General features: G+C 41.0%; 1 protein-coding gene across 1 annotated transcript in view; it reads left to right on the forward strand.

Moving 5' to 3' along the window:
• Positions 1-23,369, forward strand: part of THRAP3 (thyroid hormone receptor associated protein 3) — a 62,184-nt gene that overhangs the window by 16,789 nt on the left and 22,026 nt on the right. Inside the window, exons 2-3 of the mRNA XM_080658362.1 lie at positions 291-349; positions 22,877-23,048. Of these exons, the coding sequence (XP_080514488.1) occupies positions 22,912-23,048 (137 nt within the window). The 5' untranslated portion in view covers positions 291-349; positions 22,877-22,911. The remainder of the gene's footprint in view (positions 1-290; positions 350-22,876; positions 23,049-23,369) is intronic.

Genomic DNA, 23,369 nt, shown 5'->3' on the forward strand with positions numbered 1-23,369 from the left:
ACACCTGAAATGTTGCCAATGAAAGTATCAAGTTATAGAAGGAAGGTTTTGGCTTTCTGTACTGTATCCTTAGTGGAAGATGTTGAATGGATTAAAACCTGTATGAGAGACAGGCAGATAGAGACTCTCAGGCCAGTCAGTATACTTAGAGTGAAGCCCGTGTTCACTTGGAGTGAAATTCAGGGCTACAGTACAATTTTTGCTTATAGATTTCAAGTGTTTGAATTTCAAGATGCAATCTGTAAGGATTGTGTAGCTATTTTATCACTGCTTATTTCCTCTCATTCCAGAATTGTATCCTGACTTTGGACATTGGAGAAGCCAGCAGCATTGCCCGTGTTTGTTTGAGGTAATGTCTGTTTGGGATCCATTGCAAGTCGAATTATTGTTCATATAAGGTAAATGCATGGTGGTAAAAGGAACTAATAACTTCACTGACTTCTAAAGCCAGTCATATTATTTAAGAGTTGTATATTCGTAAGAGTCCTTAATGGGACTTTATTAAGCAGTGTTCGTCAGTTTAACCAACTGAAATAAGATGGTAAAGTAGCCAGCTCTCTTTGATTCCTTTTTAAGTTGTAGAATCAGCATGTGCCCTGACAAGGGAATTGAATCTTGACCTTTCAGTGCATGGGAGGGCGCTCAACCAACAGCTTAGCAGTTATATATATATATTTTTTAATATACATATATATTGATTTCAGAGAGGAAGGGAGAGGGAGAGAGAGACAGAAATATCAGTGATGTGAGAGAATCATCCATTGGCTGCCTCCTACATGCCCCATACTGGGGATCTAGCCTGCAACCCCAGTATGTGCCCTGACTGGACAGTAGTTACTTATTTTTTTTAAAAAAAATTCTTTATTGTTGAAAGTAATACATATGTCTCCTTTCCCCCCCCCATTGACCTCTCCTAGCCTATGCAGTTACTTTTTAATTTTAACTAACTTTTCAGTTCTTTACACATTTATTCATTTGGAAATATTGAAGAAAGGTCATCTATAAACTTGACATGTGTAATTATGGTTAATGTTTTGGTGCATCGTCTCTTTTCATGCATATGGTACTTGGATATGTGTGTGTTTAATCAAGATTGGGATTGCACTGTCTGGGAATTGAACCTGCAACCTTTTTGGTGTATAGGATGATGCTCCAGCCACACAAGCAACCTGGCCAGGGCCAAGTTTTTATGTTTAAATGACTGATGGCATTTCATCATTGATGTGCCATATAATTTTAACTAGTTCTTTTTGGTAGACATTTAAGCTTCTCTCTCATTTTTCCCTGTCTTAGATAACTATGTGGTGGATATAAATAAATTTATGTATACAGGCAAGGCAAAAGTAGGTTTATAGTTTTGAGCAGGCAAACTCAAAAAGGCGAACATGGGCCAAATAAATAAGATTTAAGTTTATGTGGGCTCCAAAAAAAACAAAAGCTTCAATTTTCATAGAAACGTAGGTTTATTTCAATAGAGACATGCTGAATACAAAGGGCTGAAATAAAAGAGTCATCATTAACATAAAATAATAGAACATTTTAATAAAAATTAATATTTGTTTCTTTTTTAAAAAATATTTTGATATTTTTACAGAGAGGAAGGGAGAGGGATAGAGAGTTAGAAACATCAATGAGAGAGAAACATCGATCAGCTGCCTCCTCCACGCCCCCTACTGGGGATGTGCCTGCAACCAAGGTACATGCCCTTGACCGGAATCGAACCTGGGACCCTTGAGTCCGCAGGCTGACGCTCTATCCACTGAGCCAAACCAGTTAGGGCTAATATTTTTTCTTGAACAGTTACTTACCGGACACTGAATAACTACACAAATTAATATGCATAACGCAAATAAACCTATGTTTCTTGTTCTCTAAAAGCAAAATATTACCTCTTGCTCACACCAAACAAGTCAGTCCAAGACTAATGATGTGGAAATCGGCTGCTAAAATATTCGCTGGTAGTATTAATGGAGGGAAATGGTGTGCCTGCATGTAAGGGAAATGAACGCAACACGATTATAGTAATCAGTCATTAGCAAACGTTGTAGTTCGTTATTAATAACTAGAGGCCTGGTGCATGAATTTGTGCATGGGTGGGGTCCTGAAGGGGATGTGGAGGGCGGCCGGGATGCAATCGGCCCTCCAGGCAGGCAGTGGGGCACCCTTGCCGGCCCGGGATCTGGATCCACCCTGCTGACATTCGCACCAGTTGTCAGGAGCCACATGATGGCCACTTTTATTTATTAATTTATTTTTATTATTATTTTTTAAAATATATTTTTACTGATTTCAGAGAGGAAGGGAGAGGGAGAGAGATAGAAACATCAGTGATGAGAAAGAATCATTGATTGGCTGCCTCCTGCACACCCCCAACTGGGGATCGAGCTTGCAACCCAGGCATGTGCCCTTGACTGGAATTGAACCTGGGACCCTTCGGTCCACAGTCAGACATTCTATCCACTGAGCCAAATCAGCTAGGGCTGGCGGCCACTTTTATATCCTTTCATCCTTGTGGAGTGTCTAGGGAGGGGAAGCGGTCGCGGTGCCCGAGGCCAACTTCCAGGAGGCCAGCAGTGCTGTCAGGGTGGTGCAGATGGGGTGGCGCTGGTCCGTTGGTGCCTGGCCCGTTCTTGAGAGATTGGACCTGCAGGACTACTGAGGGACTGGCTGCCTCTGGGTCGGTGGGCTACCGGGACGAATCCTTCAGCTGAGTGGCACTCCCATTGTGGGAGCACACTGACCACCAGGGGGCAGCTCCTGCATTGTCTGCCCCCTGGTGGTCAGTGTTCATCATAGCGACAGGTCATTGGGTTGCTGAGGCTTTTTTATATATATATAAACTAGAGGCCTGGTGCATGAAATTCGTGCATGGGGAGGGTGTGTGTCCCTCAGCCCAGCCTGCTCCCTCTCCAATCTGGGACATCCCTCTCACAATCCAGGTCTGCTGGCTCCCAAGCCCTCGCCTGCCTGCCTGCCTCATTGCCCCTAACTACTTATGCCTGCCGGCCTGATCACCCCCTGTCCACTCCCCTGTCAGCCTGATCGACACCTAACTGCTCCTCTGCTGGCCCGATTGCCCCCAACTGTTTTCCCTTGCAGGCCTGGTCACCCTCAGCTGTCCTCCCCTGCAGGCCTGATTGCCTCCAACTGCCCTCCCTTGCAGGCCTGGTCCCTCCCAACTGCCCTCCTCTGCTGGCCATCTTGTGGTGGCCATCTTATGTCCTCATGGGGGCAGCCATCTTGTGTGTTGGAGTGATGGTCAATTTGCATATTACTCTTATTAGATAGGATTATATATATTATGTACAACAGGATATTGTAAAAATTAAGTTAGGAATTTTTTTTAAAGCTTCAATTTTCTTTTATATATATTGATTTTTTTACAGAGAGGAAAGGAGAGGGATAGAGAGTTAGAAACATTGATGAGAGAGAAACATTGATCAGCTGCCTCCTGCACACCCCCCACTGGGGATGTGCCCGCAACTGAGGTATATGTGCCCTTGACTGGAATCAAATTTGAGACGCTTCAGTCTGCAGGCCGATGCTCTATCCACTGAGCCAAACCAGCCAGGGTTGTTCTTATATTTTTAATTTTAAGAGCTCCTTTTTGTTATCTGAACAAAGCAGAGAGGTGAAATAGCATAGACTGTATTACTGTGGATAGTTTTATGTAAAATGGGGGTAATAGTAAGTAGTATCTACCTCATAGCAGTGTTGTAAGTTAAGTGAACATGAAAGGACCTAGAACCCTGGCCGATTTGGCTCGGTGGATGGAGCGTTGGCCTGCGGACTCAAGGATCCCAGGTTCGATTCTGGTCAAGGGCATGTACCGTGGTTGCTGGCACATCCCAGTAGGGGGTGTGCGGGAGGCGGCTGATTGATGTTTCTCGGTCATCGATGTTTCTAACTCTCTCTCCCTCTCCCTTCCTCTCTGTAAAAAATCAATACAATATTTTTTAAAAAAGAAAAGGACCTAGAGAGGTGCCTGGCTGGTTAGTCTATTATTATTTTAATATGTAGTTTTTAATATAATAGACAGCATCAGATTGCTTTACTGAAATGATGAAATATTTTGGAGTTCTATTGGGCAAATGTCATCACTTTTTCACTTTTGCCACGACTGTCATGAATTTGAGCATGTTTATTTATTTGCCTACCCGCTTGGTTTTATTTTTCTAGGAATTACCTATTTGTTCATTTTTCCTATTGAGCGGTTTATATTGTGTTCCTGTTCTTTTGTGGTGTGGTGGATACAATTACCTTTTATCGCTCAGGAAATTAATGATAAACTTTTTAATAGGCTTAGGCTCAACAAATAGACACTGATATTTTTCTTTTTTGAAGGCTTGCTTTTTTTACATTTCTTTACTATAACTGGTATTTTATTTTTGTTCATGGAAAGAAGGCAATCTAACTTTTTGTATCATGTCGTTAGTTATCCCAACTATTGATTTATTTTCTTTCCTAGTGGTTTGAAAACCACTTTTGTAAGGGTATATTATATGGTATATTTCTAAACTTTGTATTTTGTTTCACGTATTTGTCTAATCTTGTGCTAATTTGTTTTTTTGTTTTTTTTTTAATATATTTTATTGATATTTTACAGAGAGGAAGGGAGAGGGATAGAGAGTTAGAAACATCGATGAGAGAGAAACATCGATCAGCTGCCTCCTGCACACCTCCTACTGGGGATGTGCCCGCAACCAAGGTACGTGCCCTTGACCGGAATCGAACCTGGGACCTTTCAGTCCGCAGGCCGACGCTCTATCCACTGAGCCAAACCGGTTTCGGCTAATTTGTTTTTATTATTGTAAACTTATTCATCTTTAAATATTAGTGCTGCAAGCCTTTTTTCCCTCTTCAGCTAAGCAAACAAAATGTAATTTATTATTTTCATACTCATTTTTATCCATACAAAAATACAGCAGTTCTTCAAGAAATTTAAGTGTTGGAAATTTAAAAATAAAGATTAGGAAGACCATTACATAGGAAATCAGTTAACATAATACTGGATTTTAACCACTTAAGGTTCTTATCTTTGTCTTTCAAGGCTGCTTTTGTTTTTTGATCCAATCAGTAGATACTTGAGCACTTGTTACTATGCTTGTTCTCTGCTAGGGATACCAGCAGTGAGCAAGACAGACAGTACCCCTGTTCTTAGGAGCTTGCTTTCTAGTTTGGGGAGGCAGGGGAGATTCTTTCAGATTTTCCTAAATGCTAGGAAAGAAATAGGCCCACAAGATAATTTGGAGGTGGGGGAGTAGTGAGGTTTCACTAGATAATATATTAAAGGAAGACCTTTCAAGTAGGTGATGAGCTGAGATCTGAAGGCTGAGAAAGGAGCCTCATGCTAGAGGCTGTAGAAAATGTTTATGTGGTGCCGAAGCCGGTTTGGCTCAGTGGATAGAGCGTTGGCCTATGGACTGAAGGGTCCTGGGTTCGATTTCGGTCAAGGGCATGTACCTTGGTTGTGGGCACATCCCCAGTGGGGGGTGTGCAGGAGGCAGCTGATCGATGTTTCTCTCTTATCGATGTTTCTGGCTCTCTATCCCTCTCCCTTCCTCTCTGTAACAAATCAATAAAGTATATTTAAAAAAAATGTTTATGTGGAGACAGTGGTAAGTATAAAAGGTGCTAAGACTGTAAATGCCTAGCTTGTTGTAATTATAGGTAGAAAATTATCTTTTTTATTATCTCTTCAGGCTCATAATGTGACTTTGGAAGTTTTCTTTTGCTTTACAGAGAGTAAAGTCAGAAAGTAGTGAAGAGGAGGTTGGGGGGGGGCTGTAAGAGATCAACCGAAGGACTTGTACGCATGCATATAAGCATAACCAGTGGATAAAAGACACTGGGCGGGGGGGCAGGTAAAGGCATGTACTGGGGGGAAGGGGAGGCCCGGGGGAGGTCAATGGGAAAAAAAAAAAGGAGACATGTACTACTATTTGTAATACTTCAAACAATTTAAAAATAAAAAAATAAATAAATAAAAAAGAAAGTAGTGAGAACTTTCTAAGTCACAGCCCCTCTTCGAACTGAAGTTTTCTTATGTGTTAAAAATAAGGTAATAATTTAGTTAATGATGTATTAATATTGGATCATTGTGTGCTATACAAATGTAAGATGTTAATAATAGGGGAAATCGGGCTAGGGAATATAGGAACTATTAATGGTTTAAACCAGTGGTCGGCAAACTCATTAGTCAACAGAGCGGCAAACCGCGGCTCGCGAGCCACATGTTTGCCGACCACTGGACTTTAAACTGTGTTGCCCACTCCCAAAATTTATACGCTGAAGTCCTAACCCCAAGTACCTCAAAGTGTGCTATCACTTGGAGATAGGGTCTTTTCACAGATAGGACTGGTGCCCCTATAAAAAGGGGAAATCTAGACATAGAGGTATATGGAGGGAAGACGATGTGAAGAGACGTAGGAAAAGATGACTGTAAGCCAAAAAAGAAGCCTGGAACTCACAGGTCTCAGAAGGAACCAATTGTGCCAATGCCTTGATTTTTTAAAATTTCTATCCTCCAGATCAGTGGATCAATAAATTGCTATTGCCTAAGCCATCTAGTTTGTGGTACTTTGTTACAGCAGTCCTAGCAGACTAATATAGGAATTTTATACTATCCTGGGAATTTTTTGTTAATCATGGAGCCACGGCACCAGGGCCAAAAAGTTTATTTTTAAAAAAGGAGTAATGGTGTCCATATCTCACAGATTTGAAGACCAAGGTAGACAGATAACTGGGAAATCCCTGCTTGCTGGAAGGGAACACAAAATCCCAACACACAGTAAGCAACAAAGCTCGGACTAGAATTCAGTTTTCATTCAGAGTTTTTCATAATATGTTACTTCAAGATGTGAGCATAAAAGTGGGTATAAGTGAAGGAATATGCTGAAGCAAATACTCAACCTAAAATGCCCTGTTCCAAAAATACAGAACCCTTATTTGAGTCACTTTATAATACTGGACCAGGTTCTGTAAGTAGTAGTGGCTTTGCCACCAAAAAAGAACTGGGTTCAAATCTTGGCTCTTCGATTCATTAACTGAGTAAGATACTCTCCCAATCTTACAAAAAAGGGACCTATACCTCACAAGACCAGCATGGGAATTAAATTAGTAAGTGTATGTAAACTGCCTGGCATACAGCAGGTGAGCTCCATAAGCTATGTTAGCTATAACAACAGTGAGATTGAGCTTTTCTGAGAGCAAACAGATTTTACCACTGATTCCGTTTTCCTAATATTAGTAATAAGTAATCAGATCTTCCTACACAGAATAAAGTGTTTTATACCTTTACTGGCTAAGTTGGCATGTGCTACACTGAAGAGGTGTGTAGACGCAAGAGAAGGGCATATTCTGAGGTCATGACCTTTGAAGAACAAATCCCTTTGCTGCTGGATATTAGCAGGGAAAATCAACAGCAACCTGAGGGGCCATTCATTTGGAAGTCATTCATCACAATATCCCCAGTGCAGATAACTTGTATCTTCTGAGAATTTGCTCAGTGGACGTCTACTATGCTCAGGATCATCTATGCAATTAAACATTCATCATTGGAGAAACAGAATGAACCGCATAGCATAGTCAGCAGTTTAAATCTCAGTTCACTCCAGACGCTTCTCTCCTATATCTCTAGGGGAGGGTCTAATTATTTCCTAGGATAACTTATATGCATATATTTTTTAAAAGGAACAAAACTGAATCATTCATATACATCCCTACATGTTACATATTTAAAGCAAGTTCTACCAAATTCCATATAATTCAATATTTAATTATTTGTTGTTATTTAAATTTTTTTTTATTTTAGAGAGGAAGAGAGAAACATTGATTTGTTGTTCCACTTATTTATGCATTCATTTGTTGATTTTTGTATGTGCCCTTACTAGGGATCGAACCTGCTACCTTGGCATATCAGGATGACACTCTAACAAACTGAACTACCTGGCCAGGTCTAATTCAGTATTTAAAGTTTGAGGATTTTAGTACTAAGCCGCATAATTTTTTTTTTTTTTTTTAATGCTAGAGATATGCACAGTTGTTGTTGATTCTGTTTTCTCTTCCTCTTACACAGGAGAGGGTAATCTGAGAAAAGCATAAAACAGTAATAAAAATGTTTAATATTTCACCTGAGCTCTCTCCCCCCTTCCGGCCCCCCCCGCCCCCCCAACTACCCAGAGGCATACAGAGCACAAATTGGGCCCACTGCTTTGTCTATAATCCTTTATGAATAGTGAATTTCTTTCTTGGTTAATTTGTGCACCTAATTTTTCTTTATCTTAGTCATTTGTGTCTTTTTCACCACAAGATTTCTAAGGGAACTAGGATAGCCAAAACTGTCTTGAAAAAGGAGGAAGTTGGAGAACACACACTTTTTGATTCAAAATGTACTATAAACCTATAGTAATCAAGACTGTGCATGACAGATCAATGGAATAAAGTGAGAGTGCAGAAATAAACCCTCACATTTATAGTCAGCTGATTTTTGACAAAGATGTCAAGACATTTCAGTCGGGAAAGAAGTGTCTTTTCAACAAATGGTTCTGGGACATGTGGATATCCACATCCACATCCAAAACAGTGAAGTTGACCCCATACCTCACATTATCATTATAACACAAAATTTAAGTCAAAATGGATCATGGATCTAAATGTAAGAGCTAAAAGTGTAAAGCTCTTAGTTTTCAACTTATGAGTAAATCTTTGTGACTTTGTGTAAACCCTTCTTAGACATGACATCAAATACAAACAAGAAAAAATAAGATAAATTGGACTTCATAAAATAAAATTTAAAAACCCTTTTGTTTCAAAGATCAACATCAAGAAAATGAAAGGACAGGCCTGGCTGGTTGTGCACTGAAAGGTTGCTGGTTCAGCTCCCTGTTAGGGCACACTTGCAGGAGGCAGCCAATCAAATGTTTCACTCTCACATCGATGTTTCACTTTCTCCCTCTCCCTTCCTCTCTACAAAATCAATAAAAAATAAAAAAAGAAAGAAAATGATATCCTACAAGAATGGGAGAGACTTTGCAAAGCATGTATGTAATAAGGAACTTAATGTCCAGAATTTATAAAGAACTTTATAGCTCAATAAAAGGACAAATAATCCAATAATTCAATTTAAAAATGAAGGATCCAAAAGTAGTTACACAAATAGCCAACACACACACGAAAAGATGTTCAAAATCCCTAGTCAGAGAAATAAAAATCAAAACCTCAGTAAGATACCACTTTACACCTAAGATGGCTATAATGAAAAGACATAACAAGTGTTGGAGATGTAGAGAATTGGGAACCTTCATACACTTCTGGTGGAAATGTAAAATTGTATAGCTGCTTGGGAATAATAGTCTGGCAGTTCCTCACAAAGTTAGGCATAGAGTTACCATATGACTGAGCAGTACCACACCCAGGTATGTACCCAAGAGAGAAAAACATCTCTGCACAAAAACATGTACATGAATGTTTATAGCAGCATTATGCATAATAGCAAAAAAGTGGCAACAATCCCATAGCCCATCAGCTGATGAATGAATAAATAAAGTGGGTTATATTGTGGTATGAAAAAGGAATGTTCTCATAACATGCTACAACATGGATGAATCTTGAGAACATGCCATGTGAAAGAGGCCAGTCACAAAACCTCTGAAGTATCAGGGATAGGCAAATACGTAAAGACAGAACATGGATTAGTGGTTGCCTAGCACTGTGGGGGGAGGGGGTGTGCATGGAAACCAGGCTTACTATTTTAATTTTTCACACTTTCTCTGCTCTTTTCTGATTTATCTTTTTTTTTAAAAAACATTTTATTGATTTTTCACAGAGAGGAGTAGAGAGTTAGAAACATCGATGAGAGAGAAACATCGACTCAGCTGCCTCTTGCACACCCCCTACTGGGGATATGCCTGCAACCAAGGTACATGCCCTTGACCGGAATCAAACCTGGGACCCTTGAGTCTGCAGGCGGACGCTCTATCCACTGAGCCAAACCAGTTAGGGTTTTTCTGAATTATCTTGAGAGCAATGCCGCACTGAAAAGCCTGGTGCCACAGGCATGCAAGAACCATTTTATTACCCTTGGTTGTTATGTTCATGTTTCTTGTTACTAGTCTCTTGTTACACAAAGCTCTTTGTTCTCTACAATTGGCTATAGCATTCTTAGTTTATGCTCTCTGAAATCATCTATAGCAGAAACATTCCTGCTGTCTTTGGCAAGGGATGTGTTTTGCACTTAAAGTTCTCAAACATTTCAGGCAGAGCCTGTTTTCAGTTTTTGCGTATGTTATAAGTTAAGAGTTAAGGGTTGGGGAAGAGAGCTGTTGGCTGCTTTAGTTAAGCATCTGAACTCTCCTGGTTCAAGATAATTATGCTTCTGAGATTGATTGATTTTTATTTTTAACTGATCAAATTCACAAGAGACTGATGGGTGGGGTATACCATAGGGGTAGCCCATAAGGTAATGGCTACTCTGCCATAATGTCTATGTTTGAATTCTGAACTTAACCAGCTGTAGAACTTTGGGGCAAGTTACCAACTCTAAGTCCTCATTTCCTCTTTTGTAGAACAGGTACAGAAAATAGTACTTAATGAAGTTTGTGTATATAAATGATATAATGCTGAAGGTTTGTAGCTCCTTGTCTGTCACATCTTAGTGTTAGCAATTGTTATTGATAAAGTGGCAGGGAATCAATTTCTAATGGATATAGATTACCAGGAAAGCCAGTATTTGCCTAGGGTAGTCTTTTCTGGTAGACAAGTCCATCCAGAGTCCAGATTCCAAGTAAGAAGGTGTTTGAACATATTCAAGATACAGAGCAAGAGGAGCTAGATGTTCATAAGTAAGTCCATCAAATCAGGGTAGCTAAATTATCCTACTTGAGGAAATGATGTATCCTGGCCTTTCAGGAGAGTCCTAATTTAAAATCCTTTTCACCATTGTCAGCATAAATGTTCTATAAACTTTACATTGGTAGATATTAATGTCACCCCCAGACCCCCAGCCTGTCTCAAACAGAAGCAGGTAAAAAATCTTGACTATGTTAACTTTTAGGTTGAAGGTAGATATTTTTCTTTAGGTAATTATTATGGGTCATTAAACCATAGCATTTTTTTTTGTCTGAATTGCAATTTCCCACTTTCAATATTCAGTATTTGTCACAAAAACTTGTATATTTATAAACACATGTCATAGATGATACACAGTTAGTGTATCTTATGGTATTGACATCATAAATTAGAGACCCAAAAGGATTCTGTCTTACGTTGAGGTTTTTGTGTTTGTTTTTGTAGGGTTATTTCTTGGGAAGATTTCCATAGGTGATTGTTCTTTTCCATTGTTTTGACCGTTAGCTTCCCTTTTATTTTATTTATTTATTTATTTATTTTTTTTTTTTTTAAATAAATCTTTATTCAGATTATTACAATTATTTCTCCTTTTTCCCCCCATAGCTCCCCTCCACCCCTTTCCCACCCCACCTTCTGCCCTTACCTCCCCCTCACTGTCCTCATCCAAAGGTGTATGATTTTTGTCCATTCTCTTCATGAACTCCCCATACCCCTTTCCCCCTGAGAATTATCAGTCCACTCCCTTTCTATGCCCCTGATTCTATTATATTCACCAGATTATTCTGCTCCTCAGGTTTTTAATTCACTTGATTTTTAGGTTCGCTTGTTGATAGATATGTATTTGTTGTTCATAATTTTTATCTTTACTTTTTTCTTCTTCCTCTTCTTTAAGAATACCTTTCAGCATTTCATATAATACTGGTTTGGTGGTGATGAACTCCTTTAGCTTTTTCTTATCTGTGAAGCTCTTTATCTGCCCTTCAATTCTGAATGATAGCTTTGCTGGGTAGAGTAATCTTGGTTGTAGGTTCTTGCTATTCATCACATTGAAAATTTCTTGCCACTCCCGTCTGGCCTGCATAGTTTCTGTTGAGAAGTCAGCTGACAGTCGTATGGGTGCTCCCTTGTAGGTAATTAACTGTTTTTCTCTTGCTGCTTTTAAGATTCTCTCTTTGTCTTTTGCTCTTGGCATTTTAATTATGATGTGTCTTGGTGTGGTCCTCTTTGGATTCCTTTTGTTTGGGGTTCTGTGGGCTTCCTGGACTTGTAAGTCTATTTCTTTCACCAGGTGGGGGAAGTTTTCGGTCATTATTTCTTCAAATAGGTTTTCAGTATCTTGCTCTCTCTCTTCTTCTGGCACCCCCATAATTCTGATGTTGGTACGCTTGAAGTTGTCCCAGAGTCTTCTTACATTATCTTCAACTTTTTGGATTTTTTTTTTTGCTTTTTGCTTTTTCGGTTGAGTGTTTTTTGCTTCTTTGTATTTCACTTCTTTGACTTGATTCTTGTGTTCCTCTATTCTGTTTCTGGGTCTCTGTATAACATTTTTTATTTCAGTCAGTGTATGTTTAATTTCTAGTTGGTCCTTTTTCATATCTTCGAGGGTCTCGTTATATTTATCGGCCTTTTCTAGGATATTCTTAAAAAGTCTTATAACAGTGGTTTTGAATTCTATATCCAGTCGTTTGTTTTCCTCCATTTCTTTAGTTTGTGATCTGATTCTTTGACCCCGCATTTTTACTGATTCCCTGAGTTGGTAAGGTAGATATTTGTGCTAGGTTTCCAATATGGCCCAGTGGGTCTGCTTCCCCAGTTAACCTGAGGTGGACACTCTTGGTGCACCCCTTTGTGGACTGTGTGTACAGCCTTGTTGTAATTAAGTCTTTATTGTTGTTGGTATCACTGGGGAGAATTGACCTCCGGGTCAGTTGGCTGTAAGGATCAGCTGTGTCTATGCTGGGAGAAGCCCGGTGCTGGAGACAGCCCTATAGGATTAGACTTGCCAAACTGCAGTAGCCTCTGTGTTCAGCTTGGATGGGGTGGAGCCTCAGTCTTGGCTTCCTGTCAGCCCCGCCCCTGAGCGCACGTGCACTTTCAGTCCTCCGCCTTCCCCAGCTCGAGTCTCCGCCTGAGAGTCCAGACTCCCCCCACAAGAGCGTGGGTCCCCAGGGGCTCGCCTGGAACCGGGGTTCACTGCAGTCAGAACTGGGGCACAGTGCCGTCAGGAGCCTCTGATTCCCCTCCACCAGGGAAAGCCCGCGGCAACGTCCGCAGCCCTTGTGCGCACCGGCGCGGGCACGCTTTCAGTCCTCCGCCTTCCCCGGCTCACGAGTCTCCGCCCGAGAGTCCAGACTCCCCCCACAAGAGCGTGGGTCCCCAGGGGCTCGCCTGGAACTGGGGTTCACTGCAGTCAGAACTGGGGCTCAGTGCAGTCAGAATCCTCTGACTCCCCTCCACTAGGGAAAGCCTGTGGCAACCCCCGCAGCCTTTGTGAGCACCAGCGCGTGCGCGCGTGCGCACTTTCAGTCCTCCACCTTCCCCGGGTCCCGAGTCTCCGCCCGAGAGTCCAGACTCTCCCCACAAGAGCGTGGGTCCCCAGGGGTTCGCCCGGAACTGGGGTTCAGTGCAGTCAGAACTGGGGTTCAGTGCGGTCGGAGGCTTCCTTCCCCCTTCCGCCAGAGAAAGTCAGCCAGGCTCTCAGCCGCCCTTCCTCTCTGCGCGCACAAAGCCCCTTTGCCGTACCTCCAATTCTCTGTGAGCCTTTCTCCTTCCTTCTAGTTGTAGAATTTTCACTCAGCCTGCTTTCCTGTGGTTCTGGATGGTGTCTGTTCTGTCTTTTAGTTGTAGTTTTGAAATTGTTGTGCTAGGCAGCAGTTTAGGTGTTTACCTATGCCGCCATCTTGGTTTCTCTCTATTTTATTTATTATTATTATTATTTTAAAAGATATTTTTATTGATTTCAGAGAGGAAGAGGGGGAGAGAGAGAGAGAGAGAGAGAGAGAGAGAGGAGAGAGAGAGAGAGAGAGAGAGAGAGAGGGAGAAACATCAGTGATAAGAGAGAATCATTCATCGGCTGCCTTCTGCACGCCTCCCACTGGGGATCAAGCACACAACCCGGGCATGTGCCCTTGACCGGAATTGAACCAGGACCCTTCAGTGTGCAGGCCGATGCTCTAGCCACTGAACCAAACTGCCCAGGGCCATTAGCTTCCTTTTAAAGGGTGATATTTATTTGTCCTGTCCTGAAATTCTTTAGGCTTAGGTCTTATTTGAGTCTTGTAACTCAAACATTAAATGTAACACTCCCACTTCTTTGAATTAACATTTGGCTTTTCTGTCTTGATCCCTTGGAAGTTTCGTGATGTTAATGCAGTCTAATAACCTAAGAAAATCAGATAACTTCTATGCTTCATTGCTACAGGGAATTAGATGTTGCTATAGAAAAAGAGGCTGGTGTTCATCAGAATACCTCGAACTTTGTTTGGTCTTAAATTGATTGTAATGTGGAGATTGAAATGAGAGAGTTAACACGATGAGAAATGCTCTGAAAATGCCCTTTAAGGTACAGGAAATCTCTTAAAGAAATTGAATGTATTCTGTGAGATAATACGTTTTGATATTAATTGGAATGAGAAAAGGAAATAAAAAGAGGGATTTGCCCAGCAAAGCCCTGTACAGGCATTAACAGCAGTGAAGCTATTCAAAACATTTAGATGTAGGGAGGTGGAAGAGAGTAAGGAGGGGTAAATGGTGAAGGAGATTTGGGATGGTGAACACACAATACAGGTGTATTGTAGAACTGTGCACCTGAAATATTTTATTAACCAATGTCACCCCAATAATTGAGTCAAAACAAAACATTTAGGAGTTATCAAGATCTCAAAACTATACCATAGGCATTAGTTCCCTGGCCCAACTCAATTTTCCATATCCTTTCATGGGTTGAGAGAGCTTTAAAAGACTTGGTTTTGAGTTTATTTTACATGTTAGGGTGGCTGTGGGTCTGTTTTATGTTATTTTATTTTCAGTTTATTTTTATTTGTCTTTATTTTTATTTTTGAGAGCACGTTTAGTAAAGCTGGAGACAGTGAACAAGGAAGGGCTTAGGATAGAAGAAGCAACAGGAGAGAGATTAGGTGGGCTGCTTTGGTTCTCTAGAAATGTTACAGGAAATAAATGAGTCTAGGCCAGTGGTCGGCAAACTCATTAGTCAAACAGAGCCAAATATCAACAGTACAACGATTGAAATTTCTTTTGAGAGCCCAATTTTTTGGGGGGGTATAGCAAAGGTGGAGATTTATTGAAGAACATGTACAGACTCCCACGTGGGGAGAGGGAAGAGTCCCACAGAATGGACTCCCAAGTAGGGAGGGGGAAAAGAGTCCCTGAACTGACTCTCACGTGGGGAGGGGGAAGAGTCCCCGAGAACCAAATTTTTTAAACTTAAACTTCTTCTAACGCCACTTCTTCAAAATAGACTCGCCCAGGCTGTGCTATTTTGTGGAAGAGCCACACTCAAGGGGCCAAAGAGCTGCATGTGGCTCGCGAGCTGCAGTTGGCCGACCACAGGTCTAGGCGGGCTGCTTTGGCTCACTGAGCAGTTAAAGAAAAGGGGGCCTTGGAGAAAAGGTCAGGGGGTTGCTTCCCTGGTTACAAGTCTACTAGGGGACCCTTAGAGTTTAGGAGATGCAGGACTGTGAGGGAAAAGGAGGGGGAAGGGGAAAATGTGGGTGTGCTCCTGGGAGGAGGAGCCACCAAATCATCTATAATAATAAAAGCATAGTATGCTAATTAGACCAGGCATCCTTCTGGACGACTTTCCAGATGAAGCCGGGGCTGTGAGGGAAGCCAGTGCCAGCAGCCGGGAGAAGGAAGGGCCTAATCTTGCATGAATTTCATGCATCGGGCCTCTAGTCTTTCTATAAAAATAAACAGGTAGCCCAGCCGGGTGTGGCTCAGTGGTTGAGCATCGACCCAGGAACCAAGAGGTCACCGTTTGATTCCTGGTCAGGGCATGTGCCCGAGTTGCAGGCTCGATCCCTTGTGGGGCATGCAGGAGGCAGCCAATCAATGATTCTCTCTCATCATTGATGTTTCTCTCTCTCCCTCTCCCTTCCTCTCTGAAATCAATAAAAATATATTTAAAAAAAAAATGAGCATCGACCCATGAACCAGGAGGTTACGGGTGTGATTCCTGGTCAGGGTACATGCCTGGGTGCGGGCTCAATCCCCTGTGGCATGCATGCATGAGGCAGCCAATCAATGTTTTTCTCTCCTCGATGTTCCTATCTCTGTTCTCCCTTCCTCACTCTAGAGTCAATGAAAACATATTTTAAAAAAATACAGTTAAGTATTTTCTGAGAAGACCTTTTAGAATATGAGCCTAGTATTTAGGGATTGAAGGATACTTGTGTAGTTTCTATATAACCTGGCCATTTAGGCTGCCACAGTTGGAAGCCCTGGGTGGTCAATTGAGAGGCTTTATTTGGCACTACTTAGTTTTAGGAACCCAATGTCCTACCAAGTATAACCCACAGGGTTCCAAACATGGGGCAAACTGTAGTAAATACTCCTAAGACGTTTGTTCTGGAGAATTCAACAGACATCTATGTGCCAAGCACAATGCTGGCATAACACTAGGGACACTAAGAAGAAACTTAATCTGGAGTGAGAGGGGAGAGGAGTAATTTAATTCTTTCCTATCGTTGAGGGTTTTGATTTAGAGAAACTTCTTTGGCTTTCTCTGCCAATATTCCTTTTTCTTGGAGTTGAAAAATAAGATCTGTGTTTTTAGTGATATTAAAGCCAAGTAATTATATATCTTAGTACCTTTGTTGTGTTTTGTTGTAAGTAAAATGCATCTGTTCTCCCAAGAGCTATGTTCTTTCAAGGACTGTTGATGTGCTTGGTAATTAGACAAGTGGTTTAGGTGGAGAGGGCTGGTCTTTGAAAGGGTGATGGGTTGGGAAACTCCTCTCAGGTGGCTCTGCAGAATAGTTTAAAAACGAACCCTTGCTCCAAGTGACAAAATTGTATCTGAAATGATTTCAAAAGGCTACACTTGGGTTTTAAATAAAAAAGGTGATGGATAAAATAACAGTTGTATAAATATAAGATGGAGGAGGAGGACATCTTGCAGCTGAAGAAGGGTTTATGAAAAAGTACTTGAGGGTTTAGTGACTCAGAGCTTACTCTGAGTCAACATGTAATGTGGTTGCCAGAAAGAAAAATCTTAAACACACTAATAGTGTCTAAAGCAGCCTTGAGCAAACTACGGCCCGCGGGCCGGATCCGGCTGTTCTATCTGGTTCTCTTGCTCTCCCCTCCACTCCTTTACTTTGAATTTATATTAGTTCACACAAACACTCCATCCATGCTTTTGTTCCGGCCCTCCTGTCCAGTTTAAGAACCCATTGTGGCCCTCGAGTCAAAAAGTTTGCCCACCCCTGGTCTAAAGCCTATCTAATAAAGAGGGAATATGCAAATTGACCATCACACTGTCACAAAGATGGCGGCACCCATAGTCACAAGATGGTACCCAGTCCCCTCAGCCCTGCCGGAGTCCCCCAGTCCTTTCAGCCCCGCCGGTGTGTGTGTGTGTGTGCGCGCGCATGCATATGTGTGTGTGTGGGGGGGGGCGGCGGCAGGCGCACGGTGTAGCCGGACCCGCCCTCAGCCCCCCAGCTGCCCAGGGCCAGCCTGAGGCGCAGGTAACCAGGGCCAGCTGAGGCTTGCTCTGCTGGCAGTGGCAGCAGCAGAGGTGTGATGGGGGTGTCGCCTTCCCCTGATCGCCGGGTCGCCTCCCACCCCTGAGGGCTCTCGTACTGTGAGAGGGGGCAGGTCGGACTGAAGGACCCCCCCCCCCCCCACATGAATTTTCATGCATCAGGCCTGTAGTAGTTCTATATTAGGTCACATTTTGAGAATCACATTAAGTGTATCCCAATGAAAGAGAACAAACAAATTGATTCCATGGTGAAGAGGGTAATAATGTGAGATATGAAACCATGATATCTGAAGAACGTTGGAAAGTTGAAGATATTTGGATCATACCAGGCTCTTAATTGTGAGTTCAGGAAGTAGTTCAGAAATACTATATTTCTGCATTCTAACATAATAAATAGTAAGTATTGATTATTGCTATCAATAGATATTAAGTATTGATCATTCCTATCAAATAGATAGTATTGGTTACTAGGTGGATTCTTTCATAATGCTGATGTAGGAACATGGCTATCTTACCTTAAGTGTGAGAATCTTTTTGTCCAAAATAGTGTGTGTTTGAGGAGACATGTTTTTACCCCAGGCACATATCATAGCCATGAGCTGTCATATTATGCCATAGTTCTGTAGGGACTGCACCTTTTCATAATATTCTAAATGAAACAGCATGGTCAGCCAGGAAGAAGCAAACAGCATTGTTGAAGAAGCAAAACTTACTTTTAGGGAAATTATAGTTAGAACAGAAACTAAATAAATAACATGTACTTGTAACATGTAAGAGGCGCTAAATTGATTTCCAAGGTAGTATTTGTTTATCTCACTTCCCATCATATTTTTAGAGCACCAACAATGAAGAAATGTTAGAAATAGGAAAAGCTGTATATATATGAAGTTTGTAGGTCTTCAAAATAGAATTGAGAGTTGTTTTGAATGAATTTTGGTAATTTGATCAGCTGGCCTTAGTTATGATCATCCCTACATTATACTTTTATATATATATGTATATTTGTTGAGAGAAGAAACTACATGTCTTTTGGACACTTCTCTTTTCATGTGACTTGCTCTTCAGGTGACAGCTTAAATACCATCTCTTGACCATCCTATCTAAATAACTTCCACGCTGCATATACACTGAGTGGCCAGATTATTATGATCTCTGAATGCATAATAATCTGGCCACTCAGTGTAGACTGACCACAGAGTTGGGATTTTAAAATAAGGTTTTTCCATGTATAAGAACTGCATTGTGGGTAGTTAGAAAGAAGCAGAGGACTTACTAGCCAGAGGCTGGGGGCCACTATCTCCAGGTCCCTTCACATACCAAGATTTGCAAGCTTTCCTTTATACATAAGTACACCGAGTGGCCAGATTATTATGCGTTCAGAGATCATATGTATATGCCAACATAGTATTTTCTTTGTCTTCTTCCTAGTACTTACCAGAATTTATAACTATGATATTGCTTACTTGCTTATTAGTCTAAGTGCGTCTAGATTATAAGCTCCATGAAGGCAAGGACCAAGTCTACTTTAGCTTACCCACTGTCTAGAATTCAGGGGTCCTCAATCTTTTTAAACAGGGGGCCAGTTCACTGTCCCTCAGACCGTTGGAGGGCCGGACTATAGTTTAAAAAGAAAACTATGAACAAATTCCTATGCGCACTGCGGGCCCGGGACGAGTCGGCTGCTAAGCAGGACAGGCAGTGGCACCCGGTGGGCCGGATAAATGTCCTTGGCGGGCTACATGTGGCCCGCGGGCTGTAGTTTGAGGACGCCTGGTCTAGATAGAGTCCTCTTGAATGAGTTAAGTATTTCATTGATTTATTTCCAACTGTGGTTTGTATCATCCAAAGTTATTCTATGTAATTCTCAAGGTATAGTGATGTTTTTACTGTTAGTTTCAATTCACATTAAAGAAGTTCTGCAGGAGTAGGATTGGGGATGGTATCACAGTATTGCCACTCTTCAGTATACTTGTCAATTCTAGTAAGTTTAATATATGTAGACGTGTTAACTTTGGCTTTGTATGTATTTAATTGACAACTTTTTCTCTGAATGAAAATGAGCTTCTTAATTTTCCAATTTCTGGTGGTTGTAATGAGTATTTCCTTTTTCACTAACTGTTGCCTGTTCTTTTTCTTCTAAAGTCTGATATTGTCCACCTGTTGTGTAAATGATCTAAAAGGATTTTTATTTCTGGCCCAAGCTAAAATTGAAGATTGGACGGAGATGTTGCTAGGCAAGACTATCCCTAAACTTGTAACAGAAGAAAGCCATTCAGTAAGAGTGAACCCAGAGAGAAAATCCCAAAATATGCTGAAGGCCAACTAGCAAAACAAAATATATTTTCAATATTCAATTTCTGTAAATTGTTCATGTACATCTCCACTTCCTATTCCCGAGTAACTTATTCCTCTACCCTGGCTTTGTATAACGATACTGTTGCCAAAAGCCAGTTCCAAATAGAAGTATCTTTGACCTTGGTAGAGCACACAACAGTTTGATCCTTTGGCAGTATCTATTCTAGACTGTAGGTCTTTGGTGTCCTCATTGCACAATCTCTTACTCATCACCCTTTGTCTCTGGCTTCCTGGCACTTTCTCAGACCTCTAAATTATGTCTGTGAGATGATGGTTGTTTCCTATGAACTGGAGTTATAGTAGCTTCCTGGACTTTTGCCTTTCCAGAAGTTATTAAAATTATGAATGTAGTAATTAGAAACAAATATGATCTTTCAGTTTGTTTAACTCTTGCCCCTTTACCAGATCCTAAACTTGGTAAGAGCGGAGAAAAGACTTAGATTTATGAATGACTTCTGTGTGCCAGACATTGCTCTACAGAGGTGGGATAATAGTGGTTGAGAACACTGGCTTTAAAACAAACAAAAAACCAACACTAGCTTGAAGCCTGGTTGGCTGGTTTAAATCTGTAAAATGGGACATCATAATGCCCTCTTTGTGCCCTGACTGGTGTTGCTCAATGGTTAGAGTGCTTGCCCATGAACCAAAGTGTTCTCAGGTTCAATTCCCTGTCAAGGGCACCTGGTTTGCAGGGATGCAACTAGTCAATGCATCTCTCTCACATTGATGTTTTTCTCTCTCACTCTCCCTTCCTCCTTCTCTTCTCCTCCTCCCTTCTACTCTCTCTAAAAATCAATGGGCCCTAGCTGGTTTGGCTTAGTGGATAGAGCGCCTGTGGACTGAAGAGTACTGGGTTCGATTCCAGTGAAGGGCACATGCCTGGGTTGCGGGCTTGATCCCCAGGAGGGGGCGTGCAGGAGGCAGCCTATCCATGACTTTCATCATTGATGTTTCTATCTCTCCCTCTCCCTTCCTCTCTGAAATCAATAACAATATAATAAATAAATAAATAAATAAATAAATAATAAAAATCAATGGGAAAAATATCCTCTAGTGAGGATAAAATAAGTTCATAAAAAACCATTTTAGAGCATTTGTTAATGCTCCTATATAATAAAGAGCTAATATGCTAATTAGACCCAACGGCAGAACAACCGTCCGGATGACCTTTCCTACAAAGCCGGGGCTGTGAGGGCCTACGCTTGCATGAATTTTGTTCATCGGGCCTCTAGTAGTTCATAAATAGCAGAAATAAAACCAATGAATTACTGAAGCAGTTATTAGTAAAAGTTTATTGTGCACACACCAAAATCACAGTTCATAAACTGGGAGAACTCAAACTAAAACATGGAAGGAGGCTCAGGTCTATGTTGTTATAAAGCAGCTTATTATATAGTGAGAAAGCAGTGACTGTGATTCACAGTGATTGATTATAATAATAGAATTTTCAGTGATTACTTCCTATTAACATTGGGAAACATTTCGTTTTGTTTATGATTTCCAGAGGCATAAGCAAGACATGCACATGTCAAGGTAGACTTGCAAAATAAGCTAAATTAAGCTTTATTTGTTGGAACTGGTTTTGTCTGCTTAGGGAAATTTCAAAGCTGGCCCCCCTTTTATTTTTTATTTTAACACTGTTCTGGGCATGAAGTAAATAAGAAAGATGAGATTTCTGCTGGTGGAAAGCTCACCTTCTAGTTGGGTAAAGATAGAAAACAAAAAAGTAAGCAAGATATTTTTCAAGTACTGAATTGAGTTCTCAGAAGGAAAAAAAAAAAAAATCAAGGTGTATGGGATTAGATCCTATAGAATGACTGGTGGCTACTTTTGATTGGGTGGCCAGGGCAAACCTATGTGCAGATAGCTTTTGAGCTGAGATCGGAGTAACAAAATATGTGAGTAGGGGAGGGCGAAATATTTGTTTATTATTATTTTCCCCTTAACAAGCTGGGAGCAGCATCACTTAGAAGCTTTTGCTAAGCAGTGAGATGGCGAGGTGTGATGGAAAAAGCCCTGGCGTTTTGGCCTGGTTTGGCTATTTACTAGCTTTGTGATCTTTGACAGATCCCTTATTCTTCCTGGTCTTTGGTAGACACATGCTTTAGCACTTTAGTGTTTTGCTACTTGGAAGATGCCCAAAGTTCTAGTAGGATATAAAGAGAATAAGTGAGTTAGCTTGACAGTGCACCTTACTGACCAAACCCAGCAGTCAGGGCATCTTTGATGTTCTCTATTCATTCCTATAGAGGAGAAAGAAAAGGAAAAAGACAATTTTGGTGTGTGTGTGTGTGTGTTTTATGGGAGAAAATGACCCTAAAAGAAAGGTAATACTAACTAGAAGAAAGTAATGGACCATCACTTTATAAATGACTTTAGTCCCATGCTTATGGATTAATATCCTGTATTTTATAAGATATAGTACATAAATGTTGTGGTATAAAAATATTTGAGAACACTCTTGCACTTTTAAAACCTTTTCCTTGGAAATAAATATTAAGGCTATGCCTCATGACTTCAAGATCTGGGGATTAGAGAAATGGTCAGATGTGTACCATTTCCAAGATAGACCATAACCAAGATATCATTGTATATGGTTTCTTCTGTTAGAACTGGGAAGCCTGTCTCAGGTCATTTCAGGTTAGCTCACTTAGTTGGCAAAGCTTGTTTGCTTATTGCGAAAAGACTGTGCACTAAATATTGTTAGCTCTTCTCGTTTTTGCCAGTATTTTATAGTGTTACCCAGTTTGTATTATATGTCAGGTTTTCCATCTGCTGCTGTGGCTTGGGTCTGTTTGGATTGTACTGCTTAGAACACAAATTCTTGATGAAAGTGGAGAGAGAGAACCAGTTATTTCATCTGCATTTAAAAAAACAAACCAGTTTCTAAGAGAAGTTCAGGTTTGCAAAGGGACTCATTTGTTTGAATCTGTTTTGTTACATTAGGTGTAATTGAAAAGTGACTGATCCTTTCTTCAGAGATGTCAAAAACAAACAAATCCAAGTCTGGATCTCGTTCTTCTCGCTCAAGATCTGCATCAAGATCTCGTTCTCGTTCATTTTCGAAGTCTCGATCCCGAAGTCGATCTGTCTCTCGTTCAAGGAAGCGAAGGCTGAGGTAAGCGGGTGTGATTGTCTAGGGATAATCTTTGTATCGGGCCAGATGGGTTTTTGGAGATCTTTTGTTAGATTCTTTCTGTGAATGTCAGATGGTGGGGGTGCGGGGACAGGGTTTGGCTTGAGGTGGAGGGAGGTTGAGCTGTAAGTTATTCCAGGTTTCTTTAAAAGCTGCAAATCTAAATCAGCTCTTCTTGCCATATTGTTTGCCTAATTCCTTTTCTCCTCTGCCAGAGCACATACTATTTCTCATCTACTTTGGAAGAAAGAGCATTTTATATTTATTTGAGCTGCTTACTTTAAATCTCTACATCTGATGATT

The sequence above is a fragment of the Plecotus auritus genome (assembly GCF_963455305.1).
Source record: "Plecotus auritus genome assembly, chromosome: 2".
Lineage (NCBI taxonomy): Eukaryota > Metazoa > Chordata > Mammalia > Chiroptera > Vespertilionidae > Plecotus > Plecotus auritus.